This window comes from Anser cygnoides, chromosome Z (assembly GCF_040182565.1).
Source record: "Anser cygnoides isolate HZ-2024a breed goose chromosome Z, Taihu_goose_T2T_genome, whole genome shotgun sequence".
Lineage (NCBI taxonomy): Eukaryota > Metazoa > Chordata > Aves > Anseriformes > Anatidae > Anser > Anser cygnoides.
In genome coordinates this window covers 20,819,746-20,843,491 of record NC_089912.1, presented here as the reverse complement: position 1 = coordinate 20,843,491, position 23,746 = coordinate 20,819,746, and the positions used below count along the sequence as shown (strand labels likewise).

Genomic DNA, 23,746 nt, shown 5'->3' with positions numbered 1-23,746 from the left:
CACCCTCTTTAAAGTCCCTCTCCACGTGTCCTCTCTATCATGAATCTTTTCACATCTGCACCATTTCTGACACCATAGTAACCAGTAACTAGCTCACATTCGGAATGGAAAATCTTGGTCAAGTAACTTAAAGAATGCTGCCTTTTAGCTCCTTGTCATTATCTCTGTGGCCCTTTCCTGACTCTCTTCCATCATTAAGAGAAGAAAAAACATAAGACACTTCCTTCCAAACACTGCTCCAAAAATACTGAATTCCTATGATATGAAGTGTACTATACTATCACACAGTCACAGAAGGGCTGAGGCTTACAGAGAGCTCTGGAGGCACCAGGTCCTGCCCCTGCTCCAGCAGGACCACCCTAAGCAGGGTGCCCAGGACCACATCCAGGTGGCTTTTGAAGATCTCCAGGAGGGAGACTCCAGAGCCTCAGTGGGCAACCTGTGCCACTGTTTGGTCACCTGTACAGCAAAAAGTATTTTCTGATGTTCAGACAGAACCTCTGATGTTCCAGTTTGTGCCCACTGCCTCTTGTCCTGGCACTGGGAACCACCGACAAGAGCCTGGCTCCATTCTCCTTGCACCCTCCCTTCAGGTATTTACATCAATTAATGAGATCCACCGTGAGATTTTTCTTCTCTGGCATATTAATTTTATTTTGTTTCAGTGAAATCCTGCTCCACTTTATGCTGATGGATGAACTGCACCACACATGGTTGTGCTTTGAAATAGTACAGTTATATTGCAAACGAGTGATGCCATTATAGGAGGAAATGATCCAATTCTACATGAAAACTTAGACTGTGCATGATGTAGATTTCAGACTTCTGACTCCTCCCAGTCCTCAGTAAACCACCCACAGGAATTTAGGAGAATTTGGTGGAAAATATACAGTTTTGTTTACTGATATTTTTTGATTCAGAACTGCTATGTATAATCATTTCTGCAGCATCATTTAAAAGGGTACTTATTTCTGCTCTTTTTCACTTTTCTTTTAGAGTGTTCTGCCTGCTCTCATCCTCAACTACTTATTACAAAGAACATCTGCACACTTCTGTGCCTTCATTTCATCCCTTACAGGTATCCTTAGTTAGTTAATATTTAGTAACATGCCATCATTAGTGGGTTTCAGGAGAAACACTGCATTGAAATTCATGAGCCACGGTGGTGTTAATATCCCACCTTTATTTCAGGCTAAATAATTTTGTTCACATGGGTAAGCTTCTCTCTGCCTCTAGAAGTATTTAGAGCTTATTTTCAACTGTTGTTGAAAGCTTTGATTATTTACATTAACTGATCCATGTATATGTACTACATAAACATAACAAATCTATTTATAAAGACAGAAAGAACACTACTACGCTTCCTGCTATGCAACTCTAGTTACTAGGGATTAACTGGCCAGCCCTGATGACAAGCTACTCATGCTAAACAGCCATACAATTTTTTGTAGACGTGTCCTAGTGGATACACTTCCTTAGAAAAGGAAGAAAGGCCTTCAGGGAGAACCTTATATAACATACACAAGACAGCATGCAAATGCAGGTACCCATCCACATATGCACCTTTTCTTAAGGGGCTCGCGTACTCTCTCACACTCATGGAACAAGGTGCAGAAAACCAAGACCAACAAGCCTTACCTTTTTGCAGACACTTTCAAAATTAACTTCTTTCCTAAGTGCAAGTCTGGTAACTTGATCTGGCTTTATTTCCTGTGGACGAAAGATATATTTATTCTTTAGACTTCGCTAAACATTTGTAAGTTTTACGTTCCTCATAAACATTATAACTTTATAGCATCTCCTGTTGATTACTTAAAGGAAGAAATTCAGTTTGTTATATACAGACTTTTTTTGTTGTTGTTTATGTAAATACTGCATTTACTTAAAAACCTTAGTTTAAACTTCAATTAATTTAAACTTAAACATTAATTTAAACTTAAATCTTGCTGTATGTAATACTACTGAGGGAAATGGAGATTTTCAAAAGCAAAGCATGCAGAATAGTTATCTTATTTCCAGAAATTGTGCTTGTATTGATTATGCTGCATAAAAGCTTTGAAAGGTTATGAAATTCTCATAGACTATGAAATTACATCAGAACTGATCAACATGTGGATATATATGGGGTTAAGACGATGAAACTGAAGTTGAAAAGTAAAATAAAATAATAGTAATTATAAAAAATATAAACCCTTCTTTTCTGAAGATAATGCAATTTTCATTCCCAGACTTAAGAAATAACTACTGTTATGCTGAGCCCAAATACATTCCACGCATTCACAGTTCTGATAAATGTCATACACAGATGACTAGTTATTCTGATAGCTATCATTAAGATCGAGCTTGTATCTAAATGCTGCTGGCTTCAACACTTGAAGAGAATTATCCATACGCTGAATTTCTGAAACTCCAGGAAAGTAGATGTCTTAAGTCTAAATTACAGCAAATCACAACACTTGTGGTCAATTAACATGAAAAAAAAAATACAATGGAGATGCACATGCAAAATATTAAAGTTTGACACGGTGATGCATATCCAGACGATTGTGTGCACTTGCAGTTGAATACTGTTCTTAGATCCAGACAAGAGAGACGCTAACTGAAAACCCTTTCAAGCAATTACCGCAACTATTAGGTCAGAATAATTAATGTACTGGCCAAGATCAAATGTAATCAAATGTAAGTCAAATTCTGCAAGACATTATAGTTTACACCTCTAAAAGAAGATTATGGAAAGACTTCCATGTTTACTTCTTACTTTCTTTTATTACCCTAATTTATCATCCTTGATAAATATTTCAACATTTCCATTAAACATCCCACTCCATTGTTAGGTTTCCATATTTTATCCTCTTCCTAACCCAACACTAGAGCAGTCTCTGCACGTACTTGGTTCTTCCTGAAATTAGACAGTCATACCATTAATTTAAAATCTTACATTGTTGTTCCTTCTATATATTAAATCCAAGAGTTGCATCTTACCATGGTCTTTAAGATACTGTGTAAATATGTGTCTTAAAACTATGAGTAGGCATATAATAGCAGGAATAAGCTAACAGGACAAAACGAAGAAACTAAAAAAAAAATAATCAGTTTTTGTGAATGTTAGAAGAGCTTTCTGACAACGAGACCTAGATGCCTGCAAAATCATCTCCCAGAGGTACCAGTGGAAGCCCAATCATTTGGCATGCAGAATCCAGACTGGAAAAACAGTGGTGAATGTAGGAAACAATCTTACACTGGCAGATGGACAGACTGGATGACCTAATAGAATCTAGAGATGGAAAAGACCTATGATTCAGTTTTCCATGACTTTCCAAAGTGTTTCACAGATGGTGAAAGTAGGACACGGTAGTTAAGTGACATGCTCACAGTCACATAGTTGGTTGGGAGCTATGAATGAAGCTCTGGAACCCAGTACTGTTCATTAAATCTAGTTGTTTCTTTATATTTAAAAAAAAATTGGTAATTTATATGATCTTCATTAGCTTAATGTTGCAGAATCATGCAAATCAATGGAGCAGGAGTAACAGTTTGGAATGTGAAGTCATGAATGAAGCTTCACTGAAATGTTTAATATACAGAACGAGACCATGAACCTACTGTTAAGGTTTAAAGCCCGATTTTATAAACATATCCTTCACTTTCCTTAGATTTAAGGCAGAACAAGCATTTCTGATTTATATTCCCTTCTGCAATACCTCACTTTTGTGAAAGTAGCCATATGAGTGAAATTACTGGGCTATACAGACCTTTCTTCTGCCTCTATTAATGGTCAGCAGCAGACAGGAAAATAGGAAGAGAACACCATGATGTTTTTCCCAGCACGGTCTTCTCAACTTTGAAGTGCACACCGCTTAAGAATTTCAAACTCACAGAGAGAACCTTTGCATTTACTACCTGTTTCCACCACTTCTATTAGGGGCTGTTGTAAGTTGCTGGTACCTCCCATCTCTGAGGCCCATGGATTCCTCCTGCCCTGCTGCTGCAGCCCAGCCCTATGCACCTTGGGGCCTCTGTCAGGCACACAGACAAAGCTGCTGCTTTCCCATCAGCAGGTCCAACCTGCAGGGAAGCTCAGTGCCTATCCCAGAAGCACACCGGACGGACTGACACAGATGAGGTGCTGCCTCCCACAGCACCCACATGCAACACTCAGGGCTCTCTTACACAATCCTTGTCACTAATGAAAGCAGCCCCTTTCCCCATCAGATTCACAAGCACTTGCACACTCATGGATCTCTCAAATAACAGCACCCACAGGATCAACCCACAACACCTGGTACAGGGAAAAAAGACACTCTGCTGACCCCTGCCAGCAGGCCGGGTGCTGCACTGAGACTCTCACTTGCCCAGTCTCAGCAGTAGCTGTGCATAGGATGAGCACTGTCTCTGTCTCCTCTCTGCAGCTGGCTGTTGGGACACATGCTATTCCTTGCTTCAGTGGCTGAGGTGGAGACCCTCATCTGCTCCCCTTGCAGGCTCAGTCAGCTTACACACTTGGTCTGACTCCAGCTGCTGGCCTGCACCCAGTCATGCTGGTACTGCTGCCCTTTACACTGTGCACTGATAACCATCATCCACCAGCACGCCAGTGGATGCCAGCTAGGATGCTGTTGTGAACGGTGCTGGCTGTACATCCAGAGGCGAGTAGTTTCTGTCATAACTCTAGGGTTTCATCTCTTTCCCACACGAGGAAAGGCTATCAGCACGCAGGGGAGACAGACCTGTTGATCCCAATATCTGTTTTTTCATCATCCTTCAAGAGGATAGTGGGTGGCTAGAGACAAGCAGAACAGAGCATTTCGTTCTCATTCCAAACTCTGTCCCTACCTCACCACCTATCACAAAACCCTTTCAGAGACAGGGACACGAGCAAGGCAGGGATCTCCGCAGGCTGGTGCACACAACATGAAATGCAGCGGCTCTGTGTCGCCTGCCTGGTGCCTGGGCCGAGCTGAGAGCTGAGGCAGGGACAACAGCAATGAGACAAACAGGGAGCAAGCAAGCAGCAGCACAGGACCAGCCCAAGTCCCCGCACCAGGCCGTGCTGCCTGCTCCAGCAGCTGCTCTGCACTTTGGGGGGAAATCAGGCTAAATGGACCTGTCAGCCAGTTGGACCTTGTTAAGGCTGCAGGCAGATGACTAGGCCTTGGCCCGAGATTACACTGAATAAACAGGATGTGAAAAACTACTGGACATGACATAATAAAATTGCTGGATGTGACAGATAATGGTAGAAGCTGACAACACGGCTGGATTTTACAGATCTTTAAGGGAGAGTTACGTGAAAAACAGACAAACTTCAGAGAAAGCTTAAGGAGTACTGGGGAGCTTTTGGGGAGGAAATCTTGCACAGTTGACAGTACCTAGGTAGCTGTACCAGTAATACCACATAAAGCCAAGGCTGCCTGGAGTCACCTGAAATTTGGGCTTGGGTACAGCAACGGGGACAAACAAATTACAGGTGGTCAAAGATTAGACCGGGATGGAAAAAGGGATGGCCAAGGCAGTGAAAGGCTGGGCTGTGAAACATGCAGATGGGACAACACAGCATGCAGCCAGACAGCCTCGCGCAACCCCTCAGCTCCACGGCCAGTACCGCAGGCAGAGATTTCACTCCACAACCCATGGAAATTTAGAACAGCAATTTTTCTTTTTTTTTCTTTAAATGATGAAGTTTATTTAAATAAGCCGGAACTGTCTTGCATAGAAAAACAAGGCTATATTGCACAGAGGTATGCAAAGCGTAAATGGCATCTGAAAATTCAATGGCACACCAACACTGGTCATGGTTACTCAGATTACACTTTATCCAGGTGATACTTAAGGAAGATACACATTTTAATCTAAAGGGAATGGTAATGTAATTTATTGAATAGCCTTCAGAAGACAGGAAAGACAAAAAAAACTGTCAGATGAGGCTTTGACACATCTCAGAAATGCAAGATTATTCACATAAAATGTATTCCCGGCTATGCTGTCTAAGGCAATTTTAGATGACTCAGAAGAAAAAGTTGCCAGTAGTGGCCTGTGGAAGCAATTTAGGAGTTTAAGTCCTCGCTCTATTAAAAACCATACCTACTACCCAACCTCAATTTTGTTTTGTCTAGTATTTTCCTTTTACCTTTACCAATTCAGTCTTTTTTACCACCATCTTTTCAGATTTTCTTAACTGTTCAACTGTTAAGCCTTTCCTTATGAAATTACGCCGTATGTACCCATCATTATAAAATGATTGTTTTCCTTACAATGAGAAAATTTTAGAAAAAAATATGTGAGTCAGGGTATACACAAGTAGCTAACACAAGACTCATACCTAATATCAAACATTTCTGGTGAAATCTCACCTGTAGTTTGTTACCTACTACTGCACTTAGATCTTTTAAAACATTAACATCTTTTTTACCCTTGAAACAGTTTGTTTCTTACCCATTACTGCACTCAGATCTTTTAACATATTATCCCTTGGATGGGTGTGAGGCTACCTTCTCATAAACTAAATTTATTACCTTTTTCTTTTGCATTCAGTCTCATTTTGTTGTTCCCTGCCATTTTTCTAGGTCCTTTATTAAGGAGAAAGGGTTAGAAAATATACTTATTTCAGTATAGGCTATCAGATCCTTTTTGTCTATAATTTAATGACTGTATGGCTTCCTGTCACAACCAATTAGTCACCTTTTCTAAGCCTCTAAATGTCCTGTATTTCAGCAATTCAGAGCAAAAGTATCCTTTGACTCTGTAAATACCACCATTGTGAAGCATGCGTTCACTTATGCAAAAACAGATTATATACTCACAAGTAGAATATCTTCCAAAGAGTGAAAGAAATCAACTGTGGTTTACCTCTAAAAGGTTATATGTTTTTCATAAATCCACGGTAAGAATACAGGTTTGTTTCAACTGTGAAGGCCTGTTTTCAAGAAATTCAATACTCTAATTGGTTATAGCAGTGATTACGAGAAAAAGTGTCACTAACTTCAGCCATTTTTTACTCCTGACAGTTGAGAAAAAACAAATACTTGGCCAGCAACTGTGACCTAAATATACATACCTTACATATGTATATATATATATATATTTATACATATGAGTTGCTAAGTCTCATTAGTGGACCGCCATAACAAAATTAATGAAACTCTGCCTGTCTAAAAACAAAAGCAAAAAGAAAACAAAACCCAAAACAAACCCACCTCCAAAACCCAACCTCCTCACCCCCATTTTATCAGATGTGAAACCAACATCTATAGTATGGGAAAAGAAGAGAATTTGGATAAAATTCATAGCAGAACAGTAGGACAGAAAATTTGAACTGGTAAGTAAAAATTTGATATTGTCTAGTTAAGTGTGGCTTAAGCTCATTAATAAATTTATTAAAAAGATAAATGTTACGCTGAGATATCTACGTTATTATAAAATCACTATGTAATTTTTCCAACAGACCAGAATTAAAGCACTTCTGGGTAGGCAGCCACCTGCAACCAGAACTGACAAACTATTACCAAGTCACCTCCCAAGATCTCTTTTGAGTAATTAAGTGCAATGAACTTTCTCTACTACGGGATGAAAATTTGTCCTTACATAACCTAGGTAATTCTTTTTTGCATTTCTTCTCATTTTCTACTCCCATTTTAAAGAAAAGAATAAAATGGGATACACAGTGTCTGCCTTGGTAATATCATACAGAAGAAGAGGACTCTCATTCTGGACAAAGAGCCCATAGCCTTTCTGACTCCTGGAAATTTAATCTTTCATTTGGCTTTATTATTTTCCTTAGTGGAATCCAGGCAATCCAGGTCACACTCATCTTTATCCATTACATTCAAATTACATAAAATCCTTCCAGAGAAGTCTACTGATTTGTTGCAAATTTCCGTAACTGCAGCTTGAAGTTAGGTGAATTCAGAGCGTGTTATAAGCTGCTTGCTTAAGACTGCAACTTCTGCAGTAAAGCTTTTCATGGCTAAAGACCCACACTTTTGTTTGAATTATTTCCTGCTTTGTTGAATGTCACAACTAATCCTGAAGATCCGTTTATCTTCTCTGGCTGAATGACACTAGAATGCCTGAATGATGCAACTGCACCATTTACTTTACGTGATGCTAAGACAGAGATTGGAAAATCATTAAAATGTTTCATTCCAAACTGACAACAGCATTGGCTGATATCCACTAGGTAAATCAATAAAGTAGCAATATATTTGTACTAAAAATTCTATTGCTAGCAGCCACTAAAAATGTCTAGTCTTAACATCCATCTGTTTCTATTAAAAATACAGCATGTCCTGAAATTGTGGCAAGTAAAAACCGGAATTTTTCCATCAGGAATTCAATCTAGAATTTCACTATTTCAATTGTAAAAAGACCTGCCATCGTCTTCTGTTGCAGCAGATTGCTAAGAGATGCTTTCTATAATGCTTCATATCCATGAAAAAAAAAGCACTATGCTGGAGTTACCAAATTTCAGATTACTGTGGCAGAAGTATAATGTTTTCAGTCCAGAGGTGTGGATCCTATGAGGGCTGGCAACAGTCTCGCTGGAGGTAGATTGATACACATGGAGTCTAGGATGGCACTGTCAAGACCATCCCTGCCACAGGTCCCAACTTAACTGACACCGAAAAAATTAAGGTATACCAGCTTCCAAGTCACTCATTCAGAATAGCTGCCCTTCAGAAGTATCTAAACATCTTTACGTTCTATAAGATTTTTTTTTTTTAAAACAGTCATTTGGTAGAAACGAGCCCACCAATCCTAGAAGTGTCAGCTCACCCACCAGCAGGCCATGCAGCTGAAATGGGCATTCGTGCTACCACACCTGGGAGCTGGGCAGATCCAGCACTTCAAGTAGCAGAGTTTGCAGAAACCCCTCATACTTGTTAGAGAAAGGAAGGCCTTGTTGTGTCTCAGTTCATGCTAGGTTTAAACAAAATGTAATTAAAAGCACTTATTTGTAAACAGACAATGGCAATTACAGATTTATGAAGTGTAAAGAAAGGAAAGACAAGATACAGTAGGGTTCAGTATCTCTCTGCCTTACTCTGGGTGATTTGCTACTCTTCTTGACAAGACAACACTCAGGATTTTCAGTGTTTATGCACATTTACTCTAGAGCCTGCGCTTTTCAGATAGAGAAGGTGAGGGGAGTCGATTTAGGAGCCACTGCTTGGTCTCTTTGGTGACTCACTGGCAGACTTGATGTACGCATGTAAAGATTATAAAAATGCACAATATCCTACTGGTTATTAACAGAGACTATAAAGTACAATAATTAACCACTATGGGGTGAATGTGTTTGGAACGATGGATTCCCAATCACTTTCATCTAGTATAATCTAAGACACTGACAAAGTAGGGACCAAACATTGAGGCATATGTGCACTCAAAGTTCATATAGGCAAGACAAATAAAGCAGCGCATTACTTTTTTTTTTTTTTTTTTAAATAAATGAAAATTACAGGTCACATTGCATTGAGGGCAGGAATGTCTTCCCTGATGGCAATGCTCTCTCTGCATGTTGCATGAACTTCTCACTATTAAACTGTTATACTATCAATCTTAAGAACATTTACTGATATTGTTTTAATAAATACTCTTTTGGAAGTTTGCTTGTTTTCAGGAACGACTTCATATTTTAGTAAATGACTCCAACAGTTAAACTTCTGCAAAACTTACAGGCAACGTAGTCTGACACAAGTTGAAAGTATGTGGATATACAGATTTAGTTTTCCACAGAAGTCGGGTTTTACTGTAAATACCTGTGTCATAAAGAACAAACAGCTACAAGAAAGCAAAACCACAATAAAAAGAGATCACATGGAACATTTTTTGGTCTACCAGTCTAGCCAAAAAGGCTTTTCCCGGCAACCTGACTGGATGACTTGATACTATATCATCACACACTGAAACCAGAGGTTTCATCCAGTAAAAATGAAGACATTTTCTCTCTAATTGTAGACAAATTAAGTGCATTATAATTTAAATACGTTCTCCTGTGTCATTACTGTTGAAGATTGTTATTATGTCCTATAGTAATTATGGTATTTTTCACTTATCAAAAATCTAGATCCTGTATTACAAAGAGGAAGAACAGTATAAAAAGAAAGTGTTCTACAGTTGCTAATTTTCCTAAAGTATACAGTCAAGAAACTATCACATTTTTAATACGACTTTGCAACTTTCATCGATTGCCTTACTTTTTTTTTTTTTAATGGAATTTAATGTTGTTCTAACTTGCCTTTTATTCAACATATGACTTTTATAAAAAGTCTTCCTTGAAATAATTAATTTTCAGTTTTGTTGTATTAATAACAACATGGGCAAGAATACCACAGTACAGATTAGGAAAAACAATAGAAGTTAATTGCATTTTAAAATAACAAAACAAAAGCAGTTACTAGAGGAAGTGTTCAGAATGGAATAGAACTTCCCAAAAAATCAAAAGCTGCACAGCAGTCTTAGTTTAGATGAATATCTGGCATTCAGTCTTGATAGGAACTAACTGTCACTAACCTGTTAAAAAAATGCACTCCAAAATTACAGTTAATCATTGGGAATGTAAGAATGTATTTCAAGCGGAACTTGTCTAGCAATTGTTCTTTCTGTAAACTACACTGGTGTCAGGTTTTTGCTGGCACCAATTTTAAACATTACTAAATGTCTACAGTATTGCTGTCTCAGTTTAGATCCAAGTGAAATTCAATGTCAACCTGCAAGTTTTTATCTACTAAGTTTCACACTAAAAATAAAAAAAAAACAAGTTTTCTGTTTATAATATTGTCTAGAAAAATAAAGTCATTAAAATCCTCATCAAATAAAACTACACGATATTACTGTAAACACAGTTTTGTCCAAATGGATACTTTCCTCTAGCTAAATATCGTTATTCTGATATCCTGTACAAGCTCTCTTAAAAGCAGAGAATGAAGCTGAGGGAAAGATACTTAGTCATACAGTTTAATCATAAAACAAAGCTTAAAATCAACTTCCCAAAACAAGAGTTAACATGGCTCGTTTGTTTAAGCTGTTGTAAAATACCCAAACTTTATTTGGCAAGTGTAGGCTGCTCTTTTCTGCCACGTTTATAAACTAATTTAATATTTCAAGAGGTATGCAAGTCAAATGCCAGCAATTACATCAGTCTACAGAGATGAACACTGTGAACTTGGCATTTTGTTTAGTCAATTAGATTAAATGAATTGTTTGATTTTGGAGGTTCCCATCTGATTCAGTAGCCACATTCGGGGAGAAACATTGTTTTCACCACACATACAAAAAAAGTTAGGAAGTCTGTAATCTTGTGACAAGTTCAAAAGTAGTAGGTATTATGAAAGTAAACTACAATTCCAAGGATTCAAAAAAAAAAAAAAAAAGCTACACAAAAGGAAAAAAAAAACAACTTCACTACATTATTCAGTGCAGAAAGCACGATAGCATGATGAGGCCAAAATTATCATTATTTGAATATTCTTTTCTCCTCAAACATCTTTTGGTTATTAATGTCAATGTTCACTTGGAATAGTACAATCTGTAATTTCACTCTGTACTGGCAATTTGTTCCATGCTGCTTTTCTAATATTAAAATAACAACCACATGCAATTTCAGGGTTAACATATTTCCAAGCCGTCCTGTGTTGGCTGGAACTATCTTCAGTTTTGAATTACTATCCTTGGTATTCACAACCGTTGCCAATAGCCTTAGTTGCCAGATGAACTGTTTTTGCAAAAATTGAAGGAAAACAGCATTGCCTGCCAGAAGGGGACGCTATGCACAGCTAGCAGAAAGCTGCCTTATTTTTAGTTAAGCCTCTCTTAAGCAGGAGCTCAGGCCAGCAAGACTGCATGCAACCGAAGAAGCTAGGAAGGATATACTATGTTCTTACAAAGTTCCCACTGAAGACAGTGACTGACAAATGGATGCAATCCAGTTAATACGCCCTACCTCCTAGATTCTGGTTTTAAACAGAAATGGAAACAGAAATGAATAATGAAGACAGAGGAACCCAGAGAGGTGCAGAAAGTGACTGAAGAGCATGAATACACAGAGCCATATATACAGCCTCTTTTTGTGTACTTCCAGACAGCATGAAAGAAAAGAGTTCAGAGATTAGACACAACTGAGTAAGAATTTCCTTTCTTCATTCCCTTTTCCAGTGTACATTTTCTCCAGGAGAAGAACTCCTCCTTCAGTCTTTTCTTAAAGTGCATAAGGAAGAAATTAAATTACCTTTCGACCTATCCTAGAGATCTTGATCCTAGCAGTCTTTGTCTTGGCCCCTGCAAGCCAAACTTGCGATTTCACTTGCCCAAGTTGAGAAAAAAAGAAAAAAAAAACACCACAACTGAACAAATACAGAACAAGATCAACATTTCCCACAGTTTCTAAAATCTGAATTTCAAGGAAGAGGTCAACTGTATCATAAGTCAATCATGCCCTTAACAGCCTATTCATTTCATTGCAGCACCTTTTGTTAGCATTACAAATCTGAATAATTTTGTACATATGTGAGGGGCAAAGGTGGAAAGCAGGGATCTGGCAAAAACACATGAAAAACAGGATTATTTTCAGTACCTACAGTTTTCCTAATTGGCTGCCAGAAACTCCTGATCAAAATATTAGCATTTAGAGCACAAAATAAGTATCCAGCATGAATATATGAATTGTGCAAATCTCCAAAATCAGTTTTCACCTTGTATCCTAATGAATCATATTCCAATTTTGTTATACCTTATATAGATGCTAAAGTGTATCTGATCATCCTTGCCACTCTTTTTTAACACTTTGTCTAATTTTACTTTTTTTTTAATTTTAAAATACAGTAAGAAGATGTAGCATGTGAGAAAACAAGAGATTCGAACAGGAACATACTGTCTTCTGCCTGAAGATGCTGAATAGCATAACGGCATTTTCACACATCTGCAGTAACTCCAAAATCCACCTTCTCACTGGTAACAGCCAATTTAGATCCAATAAAAAACAAACCAAACAAATCTTTAATTCGCACCAATACCACATGCATTATTTTGCATTTATTGGTACTGGATTTATTTGTCATTTTATTGCTTAGTTGCTCACTTTTATGGTATTGTTCTGCAGTGTTTCAGTGTTAGTATCTTTAATATCCGGGAATTTTGGATTATCAAGCTCTGTCAAATTCATTCTCTTTTTCTGAATCATTTCTAGCACTGATCCCCATAAAACTTCACTGCTAACGTTCCAACACCATGATAGCTAGCCATATATTCCTCTCTTCTTGTTACTATGTCTTAACCCTGTTATAAAAATAAGAAAACTTGTATCGATCAAAAGCTTTCCTTTCCTTTCCTTTCCTTTCCTTTCCTTTCCTTTCCTTTCCTTTCCTTTCCTTTCCTTTCCTTTCCTTTCCTTTCCTTTCCTTTCCTTTCCTTTCCTTTCCTTTCCTTTCCTTTCCTTTCCTTTCCTTTCCTTTCCTTTCCTTTCCTTTCCTTTCCTTTCCTTTCCTTTCCTTTCCTTTCCTTTCCTTTCCCTTTTTCCTTCCCTTCCCTTTTTGCTCTCTTCTCTTCCTTTTTCTTTTCTTTCATTTTTAAACAGAGGCTTTGGTGAAAGAGGGTCAAGGGCTGTTTGGAAAGTTAAGACTAGATATTGACTCACTGGGCAATATCCACTGTATCTATTGATTTCTTCAAAGAACTCCCACTGATTTTCAGGGCATTACTTTCATTTTCTAAAGGTACAATTATTGTGCCTCATCCTACTCACCCACATGTTCACTAAATGCATTGTTTAATAAAAGTGCCAATGAGTCTGTCCAGCACTGAAGTCATGTTTACATTAGTATTACATTCCCAGAACAGACTTTATACATATTCTTTGTAAGCAGGAGGCAGCCGTGGGGGAAATAAGGTTTTACACACAAAAGCAATCAATTAGAATAAAGAGTCATAGCAGCTGCAGTCACCATTCTGAATTAATTAGTTTCCAAGTGACCATAAAGAGATTTACAGTAGGTCTCCAATTTCTACCCTCCTCCCTTCCTCACACTACCCCCTCATTCCACCGATTACGAGGAAAGGAGAATAAAACTTTTACTGCATTATTCAAGAAAAAAAATAATATTTTTCAGCTGTGAAGAATAATACAGATAATTTCTGTTTTAAAATTCTTGAAGAGATAGGAGTCCCAAAAAGGACAGCTGATTAAGGGGACTGAACCAGTCTAGTACAGCTCCACCACATTGACTATGTAGACTCACTGTTTACTGGAGATACTCTTCTTAGATGCTCCAAAATCAATAAAACTACAAAGACAGACTGGTATACAGCAAGAGATTGACTAGAACTGCCTTACAGATGGTCCTCTCGTAATGACCATCATATTTGGTGACCATTAGTACACTGCAGCACAGGATGGCCAAAATGTAAAGAAAACATACGCAGTGCTTACAGACTTTCTTTTCTCAGATGCAGACAAGTTATGGAAAAGCATAACAAAAAGGCCCAAGGTAGTGAGCTACAGTGAAATACATGAGATGATGGAAGAAATTAACAACAAAAGAAATATACATTTGGAATATGCAGACATGTTTTCACAATGAGCACAGGAACATGCTGACACTTCTGTAGTTATTTTGAGTAACAATAACTAAGTGTTTTGGTTTGCTGTCACTGCTCAATTTTCATATAAATTAAGTCATATGGGTTGCATTAATTTGTTTTTTGTACTACTGCAAAGGTTGCATCTTTACTAAAACAAGCAATAAAATTACCTATGCAGGACTCAGAAAGAAGATGGAGTCTCATCTGCAAGCCATATTTTTTAAAAAGTGAAAATAGCTTATTTTGCATCCTTAAGGGAAAAAAAAAAAAAAGTAAAATTCTTACACAAGACTTGAGGAAAAAGCTTCATCTGCAAGCCATATTTTTAAGATAGTTGACAACCTTTATTTAGAACTTCCTTTAATATTTTCCTTAAGTTGTCTCAAATCCAACAAAATGCTTGTGTTTGTGATCTGTTTTCACTTTGTAACAAAGAATCTAGTGTGCATAAAAATAAAAGCACATAACTGCTTCTGTTTAAGTATCTCGTCAATGATAAAGGCTTGAAAATGAAGTTCGTGATATATTTACTGTCTTTTACATTTAAGAAATACAGACCATCTTTTTATGCAGTCCAAAGCAGTATTCGGTGTAAAAAAATCATTACTTCTGTTATCATAGTGCAATAAAACAGTAGGAATGGTTGTCATTTGTTTTCTCATCCCAGCTTGAAATTGTACAGTATAACCCTTTTCCCCCACATTTTTCTTTTTTTTTTTTTTTTAACTCTAAGTATTTGTTTAGGCTTGCCATCCAGAAAAAAAAAAACAAACACCACCACCACTACCACAAAAACCCAACAATCACCATATAAGTTGTCCCCATTAAAATTGTTAAGTTTGCTTAGTTAAGATACCTTGCCATCCTGAAAGTAAAACACAACAGCTATTTCTAGACTGACTTGAGAAAGCAGTTCTCTTAAACATGAGATTTCTCATTGTAGCATAAACATGAAGTAATATATCACTGAAAATAATATGAAATGCCATAAAGTTTACGAACAGAATAAAGTTTGCGAGTGTACCAACCTACCTTCTTGCTGCTTTAAGGATCACATCAGGAAAAGGGGGTAGGTAGTAATATTCAGGAAAAGTGGGTACTACTGAGGAGCCATGACTAAGTAGTCTCCTTACAAAGTATTCCTTCTTCATATTCTCAGTTATCAGGAATATCAAGAGCCAAGCCTCAAGCCCCATTAACACTGGGAAAAAGGAATCCCAACAGACAGTCGTTCAACTCATCGCTCTTCTCTATACTTTTACTCCACCTTAGCCGTGTTTTTAATCAAAACATATGTTTTCATTTAAAAAAAAAAAAAAAGGTGTTGTTATCATTTGCTTCTCAGGACAAGCATAAATACATAGAATCACACAATCATTTGAGTAGGAGAAGAGCTTCAAGATCTTCAAATCCAACCATCACCCAGACCTACCAAGTCTCATCACTAAACCATGTCCTTTAGTCCTATGATTCGCATATCCCTTACATACCTCCAGGGATGGGAACTCCACCTCTGGGCAACCCATTCCAATGCTTGACCACTCTCTCTGTGAAGAATTTTGTCCTCATATCCAATCTAAACCTCTCTGGCACAACTCGAGATCATGCCCTATTACTTGTCACCTGAGAAAAGAGACCAACACTCTTGCTACAACACCTTGCTCAGTATTCTACTATCAATATAGTGTTTCTTAATTTCAGAAAGAGAAGGAAAAAGGTTATTTTGTAAAAGGATTTGTTTAATGTCAGAAAGTTGTACACTTTTGAATGCCCAATAACTTATTGAGGAACTATCTCCAGAAGAGTATCACAGAAGAGGAATTCCATGGAACTTCATAATTAGAAGAAAATAAAGAGTATCAGTGAGCACATTCAACCACATATCATGACAGTCAGAGAGATAAGCTGGAGAGAGAACACACTGCATAAGTAAAGGTTTGGGTTTTGTCTCTTTCAAGTTACAGCAAACAACACTTTTACAATCTAAACTAATGCCCAAGATACTTTAATAGTCATATAAAATATTCAGTACAGAAATACATGATCGTTGCTTCCCGATCTCCAGTCATGAGACACTGACTGCCATACAAATCTCTCTGCCATTTTTGAATGGAAAAAGTCTATTTGTTTACCCCTTCTCTGAAAGAGGTCGACTTGCTGGTAATACCAGTTCAATAGTACAAACTGGGACAGAACAGAAAGTCTGCAAGTTTATCCATTAAAGCAGTATCAAATTCCATTGTCTAGACATGTGCAGGTACAATAGTACTGCATACAGCATATTTGCAAGCACTTGGTCTACCTGCTTGTATTCAATATTGATTATAATGCTCTTCCACATACTCTTTGGAAGGTAAACATACGGTATAGCACGGTTATTTGTGTGCATAAGCAAGCAACTCTATTTACTTATTCCCGAAGATATTTTTAATGAGGAAAAAGAACAGCTGACAGAATGACATAGTTTTCACGTCCAACAAAAGCTAGAATACTTCACTGTACTTTTACAGTTTTACTGCTCCTAACTTTAAAATCCCTCCTACTTAGGACTGCATAATCATACAATTATGTAGATTGGAAGAGACTCCAGATCTAGTCCAACCTTCTTCCCAAAGCAGCTCCAGAGAAGATGACTGCTCAGAGCCCTTGAATTCTGAACACCTCCAGTGGCTGAGATCCCACGTTCAGGTTGTAACTCGAGCCTATTGCTCACCATCCTCCCACTGGCCACCTCTAAGAAAAGTATGGCTTACCTCCTAGGCTGTACTAGGTAGTTGCAGACAGCAGCAAGGTTTCCCCTTAGCTTTTTTTTTCCCTAATGAGTGAACACAGTTCTCTCCTTGTACCTGCCATCTATACACTCTTCCTAATACAGCCCACAATACAGTTAGCGTTCCTTGCCACAGAGGCACTTTTGCATGTCATGTTCAATTTCTTGTCCACCAGGGTGCCGAGGCCATTCTCCACAAAGCTGCTTTCTAGCCAACTGATACCCAGCCTCTAATTTTGCATGGAGCTATTCCATGCCAAATACAACACTATGTTTTTGCCTTTCTTGAACATGTGGCTACTCTCAATGAGCTCATTCCTCTACCCTGTACAAATCACCCTAAATAGCAGCCCTGCCTTCACACATATCATCTACACTCCCCAGTTTGGCACCATCCTTGAACCTACTGAGAGTAAACCCCATACCGCCATTTAGGACATTACTAAAACACCAGCCAGTATCGGTACTAGCATAGCTCCTCAAGGGACACCACTTGTAACCAGCAACCAGTTGGGATGTCCCACCACTGATTACACCACTTTGAACTTGACAGACCAGACAGTTTTTCACCCGGTCTTATTGCCAGTTGCCCAACTCATCCCTCTCCACAGAATCACAAAATTGTAGATGTTGAAAGGGAAACTCTGGAGCTCTGGTCCAGCTAGAGGTTGGACCTCTGCTGTCCAGTCTTCCTGCTCAAGTAAATCAACCAGAAAACATTCCTCAGGGCTACATCCAGACGGGTTTTGAGTATTTCCAAGGATGGAGATTTTACGAACTCTTTGGGCAACATGATCTAGTTAGTGTTTGATACTTCTCACAGTGAAAAACTTTCCTCCTAAATTTAAACCAAATTTCTTGTATTTCAGTTTGTACCCATTGCCTCTTGCCCTATCAGTGGGTACCATTTCTTCTACCAGGTACATTTACACCGTAGTAAGATCCCCCTGAGCCTTCTCTTCTCCAGGCTGAAAGTCCCAGCTCTCCCAGCTGCTTCTTGGTACTGCGGTCCATTAATCATTTTCATGGCCCTCCTCTCAACTTGCTCCAGGATGTCCGTATCTTTCATGTACTGGGGAGCCCAAAACAGAACTGAGCACTTTGATGTGTCTGACCAATGCTGAGTAAAGAATCATAGAATGGCTTGGGTTGGATCTTCTGTTCTCCTGAAGTCTGGGGTTGTGATCTTGCGTTTCATTCCCTTGTTCCCCTCTCTCAGAATCCTGAACTCCACCATCACATGGTCACTGCAAAGGAGGCTACCCTAACCTTCAAATTCCTGACCAGTTCTTTCCTATTTCTACACACCCAGTCTAGCAGAGCATTTCTTTTCATCAGATTCTCAATCACCTGTGTTAGAAAGCAATCATCAACATTATCTGTGTGTGTCTACATTCTCCCAGGCAGTCTGTCCTTGCTTCCACCTTTGGTGGATTTCTGTGTGTGTGTTTGGGATCAGTTATAAGCTCACTGTTTATCCATGCTGATGTCTTCTCCATTATGTTAGCTGTTTTCTACTTGAAAGAGCTTTCCATTTCAGCCATGACAAAACTAGAGGTATTGGTTAAATGAATACTCATTTTTTATAACAAAAATAACCTGCCTTACAAGGGCATACATTAAGCAGAAGAGCCAAGCAATGCCATACACAAAGTAGAATGTGCTGTTGAGAACTCTAGGAGTAAAATTCAGTGTTTCCTAAAATTGCCTGATATGTTGCACATGTATGCCTTAAGTAATGTGCACATGGATCCATCCATCACTCAAAGCACCAAATTTCCTGTACTTCTGCAGAGAAGTACATCATGCATTCCTAACAAATGAGACACTTGCCAAAGCATGGACTTGCACTACTCTACTGAAGCAGAGCTGAAGGACTTCAAGTTCTACCCCTTCCCCCTTCCCTGCAATGGTCTGAAAGTGGCATCTGGCCCATGCCATTGTGAAAGCTGGACCCCTCTGTTTTTCCTTGAGAAGCAACAAGGACCCTTCCTAAACTGATTACACATTAGAGTTTAAGAGTTTCCCACTACTCTTTCAGAAACCTCTAGAGGTTAAAGATTTTGTAATGTTAATATGAAAGTCTGTTATCTATTATGAAATAAAATACTCAAGATCTGTTGGAAACATATGCTGGGAGATAAAACAAAAAGCAAAACTGCAAAAAGGTACTCTAGTCCTCATTCTTAGCTAAGACAATATTACAGTCAGATATTAACTGTGAGCAAGGCTACAGAAGATGAAAATATTAACTAAATAGGAAAACACTACTGTTGTAAAAAAAAATAAAAAGGTTTTCTGAAAAACCCTGACATTTCAGGACACAAAAATTCCATTCAAAAACAGTACTAAAAGCAAAATTTATTATGCTCCGTAGGCCTTTTGTTCAGGACTGGATAACGGAGGCTTTTTGACTAGGCCAGCCTTTCTCATCCACATCACTATTACTTCCACGAAATTGGATGATTTTTATTCCATGGCCAAAGGTTATAAAAACTTCAGGCTGAAGTGCTACCTTTAAAAAACAATTTGGCTTTCAAACGCTTGACTATTACTGGAGCTCATACTTTACTTTTGTTCATATCTTGTTAAAATATAAGCTTAAGAAAGAATAAATTACAACAAAGTCTTATTTTTTTCCTATTTCTCTTGTAATAAACTCATTGTTTAAAAACAAATATTGTGGTTTAAGTGTACTAGAAAAAACACAAAACATTGATGCCCATCTATATGAAGGGTCGTAAGGAGGACCCGGGGAACTACAGGCCTGTCAGCCTGACCTTGATGCTGGGAAAGGTTATCAAACAGGTCATCTTGAGTGCAATCACACAGCATATGTGGGACAACCTGGGCATCAGGCCCAGTCAGCATGGGTTCATGAAAGGCAAGTCCTGCCTGACCAACCTCATCTCCTTATACGATCAGGTGACCCACCTGGTGGATGAGGGAAAGGCTGTCGACGTAGTCTACCTAGACTTCAGCAAGGCCTTTGACACGGTCTCCCATAGTATTCTCCTGGAGAAGCTGTCAGCCCATGGCTTGGACAGGTACACTCTTTGCTGGGTTAAAAACTGGCTGGATGGCTGGTCCCAGAGAGTGGTGGTGAATGGAGTGAAATCCAGCTGGTTACCGGTCACCAGTGGTGTTCCCCAGGGGTCGGTGTTGGGGCCCATCCTCTTTAATATCTTTATTGATGATTTGGATGAGGGAATTGAGTGCACTCTCAGTAAGTTTGCAGACAACACCAAGTTGGGGGGAAGTGTTGATCTGCCAGAGGGTAGGAAGGCCCTGCAGAGGGACCTGGTAAGGATGGGTCAATGGGCAGAGGCCAATGGGATGAGGTTCAACATGGCTAAGTGCCGGGGCCTGCACTTTGGCCACAACAACCCCACACAGCGCTACAGGCTTGGAGCAGAGTGTCTCAAAAGCTGTGCAGAGGAAAGGGATCTGGGGGTGCTAATCAATGCTCACCTGAACATGAGCCAGCTGTGTGCCCAGGTGGCCAAGAAGGCCAACAGCATCCTGACTTGTATCAGCAATAGTTCAGCCACCAGGAACTGGGAGGTGATCGTCCCCCTGTACTCTGCCTTGGTGAGGCTCCCCCTAGAGTGCTGTGTTCACCTTTGGGCCCCTCACTACAAGAAGGACATCGAGGCCCTGGAGCGTGTCCAGAGAAGGGCTACGAAGCTGGTGAAGGGCCTGGAACACAAGTCCTGTGAGGGGTGGTTGAGGGAACTGGGGTTGTTTGGTATGGAGAAGAGGAGGCTCAGGGGAGACCTCATTGCTCTCTGCAACTACCTGAAAGGAAGGTGTGGGGAGCTGGGGGTCAGGCTCTTCTCACAGGGAACTAGTGATAGGACCAGAGGGAATGGCCTCAAGTTGTGCCAGGGGAGGTTCAGGTTGGAAATTAGGAGAAATTTCCTCTCAGAAAAAGTAGTCAGAAAAGTAGCATTGGAACAGGTTGCCCAGGGAGGTGGTGGAGTCACCGTCCCTGGGGGTGTTCAAGGAAAGGTTGGACGTGGTGCTTAGGGACATGGTTTTATTATTGGTGGGGTGATGGTTGGACCAGATATCTTGGAGGTCTTTTCTAACCTTAATGATTCCATAAGTATCAAGTTATCTGTTTCTCCAGGAATAATTTTCAGGATAGAGAATGCATAAGCATCCATTTACAAGCAATTAATAATAGTTGTAATCAACTGCTGCTCTTTTCTAACAATTGGAAGATATTTTTCCTTCAACCTTTGCAAATAACCTTTTGCCCTTGTATCACTAATTCTCCAAATGGAATATTGCAATAGCAACAGGTGCCATAATAACAGTTTTCCTTGTAAGGTATAGGCTAGTTCTAAATACACAGTAAAGCAACTACATCAAGTTACATTAAGGTCTAATTTCAGCAAAAAAATTTAAGCAGTTCAAAGTAAGTTGCCCACTGCTAATGATTTGCTAGACTATCAGTCAAAATTCTGCAAAAGATGCTTAAAAATTACTACAGCTTCATAAATAGGGTAAGAAGTACTCTACAATTGATAATTAACCCACTCTGGCAGTATCATCAAACCTGAAAATTAAAGAAACTCCTGTACATATGTACAATTTTCTCTTTCAAAAAAGTGAAATCACAGTTGAAAGACTAGAAAGATCATACTGTTCTCCCCCCCCCCCCCCCCCCCATCTCTCATGAATTGTTAAATAAATATTTTGTATGGTTTTGGCAAAAGAAATTCTGAAGAACTCAAAAAACAGTGTTTTATTCCAATAGCTTTGAGAACTCCTGCAAACAATTAACTCAGTCCTGCAACCACGTAGCTAGATTTTTTAACTGCTCTCCCTTCCCACAATGTTTATATCTGGTTGTTGTGCTTGAGACATTATTACTTGTATTTGCCTATTAAGTTCTTTTAAATCTCCAGTTCTAACAATCAAAACACACAATTAGAAATTAAATGTCATTCTAACAATAACACAACGATATAACATTTTTTAATGCAGCCTAGCACCAAAATTTCTTACATTTTCAATATATGCAGTACTGTCAATGAATTAATATGTAGAATTTTTAAAAAGTATACACAAAAATAGATGCAGTATTTAATCTGAAAAGTGAGTATCTTATTATGTCCCACTCCTAGGAATCTGTGTATTTACAGTGAAATTCAGACACATCAGTGTCTTTTTGGGTCTACTTGAAGATAGGAAAAAAGCACCCTCAAGAGTTAGTGGTAAGGCAACAATTATCAAATAACATCAATTATATTCTTTTCCCTATAATATCAGATGGTAATTAGTAAAGACCCAAGCTAGAAAGAGAAGTTAGGATCTTGTAATTGAAAGTTCACTTTTATATCATTCTGAAAGAACTGTAGCTCTTAGAAGTCCTCCTGAGCTGCAGGCAATTGCTAACAACACATGAGCCATCAGGCAATTTTTTTTTCCTTGTTATTGTTGTTATAGTCCAGACGAAAGATAACAGCTCCTCCAAGTAAGTGAACCAGTACAAAAGGTTTATTGGTTTAATGGCAGATGAATGTATAAATGTAATTCTTAGAAAGACAAAGAACTCTCCCTCACTGGTATTTCAACCCCTCAGCTTTTTTTTTCCCTCAGAAAAACTTAAGTCATTGCATTAAAAACTTTAACAACACAAACAAATGTGTCAAAGTCCCAGTGTTCAGTCTTTCTTCCCTGAGCTGGAAACAAATTCTTTTTGAAATGGAACTCTACTCTTACGCCTTCTGAGAACATCAGCATAACTTAAGTCCTTCACAAATGACACTGTCCACACTGTCTGTGCCAGCAGTTCCCATAAAGTGCTATAAGCTGGTGTTTGTTTTTTTTTCTCCTGGATATGTGGGAGGGGAAAGATGTTCCTGATGTCTTCTTGACTGATGGAAGAAATATTTGTATTTATAAAGTGTACTCTCTTTGGCAACTGTGGGAAAAACTCAGAAGAAAAATTGTACTATTTTCCTTCTCTGGGATTTTCAAAGATGTATTTTTTTTCCAATCTTCAGAAACCCTTCATAGCTTTTGCAACTACTAAAGAAGTTCTATATGCTCTAAGTAGTCATCTTAAAGAATCTTTTATCCATAAATATACTTGCTGTCAGATTCTGGTGTAACATCCGCTTTCTGGCTCCAAGCCGCTTTGGCCAGAGTAAGTTTTTTTTTTTTGTCTTTTTCTCTAGATTTACAGCTCAGTATACTCCTTAAGTGTAAACATTCGGTAAGAGAGAAGGCAGAGATTTTTCTTACATAAAATGATGAAGGAGTAGAATTTCGTGGACTATTTCTGTTATAAGGAATACGACCACTTTTTACTTTCTGGACACACAGTCGGTTTCAAAAGATTTTGCGTCTCCACTGATAAGTGCTTGGGATCCACACATCAAAACTGCT

General features: G+C 38.7%; 1 protein-coding gene across 8 annotated transcripts in view; it reads right to left on the bottom strand.

Moving 5' to 3' along the window:
* The window catches only part of SRFBP1 (serum response factor binding protein 1), a 77,707-nt gene that overhangs the window by 21,034 nt on the left and 32,927 nt on the right, over positions 1–23,746 (bottom strand). For all 8 annotated transcript variants that reach the window (XM_013198857.3, XM_048048769.2, XM_066987628.1 and 5 more), the window contains one exon: positions 1,639–1,710. In XM_013198857.3, coding sequence (XP_013054311.3) covers positions 1,639–1,710 — 72 coding nt within the window. The remainder of the gene's footprint in view (positions 1–1,638; positions 1,711–23,746) is intronic.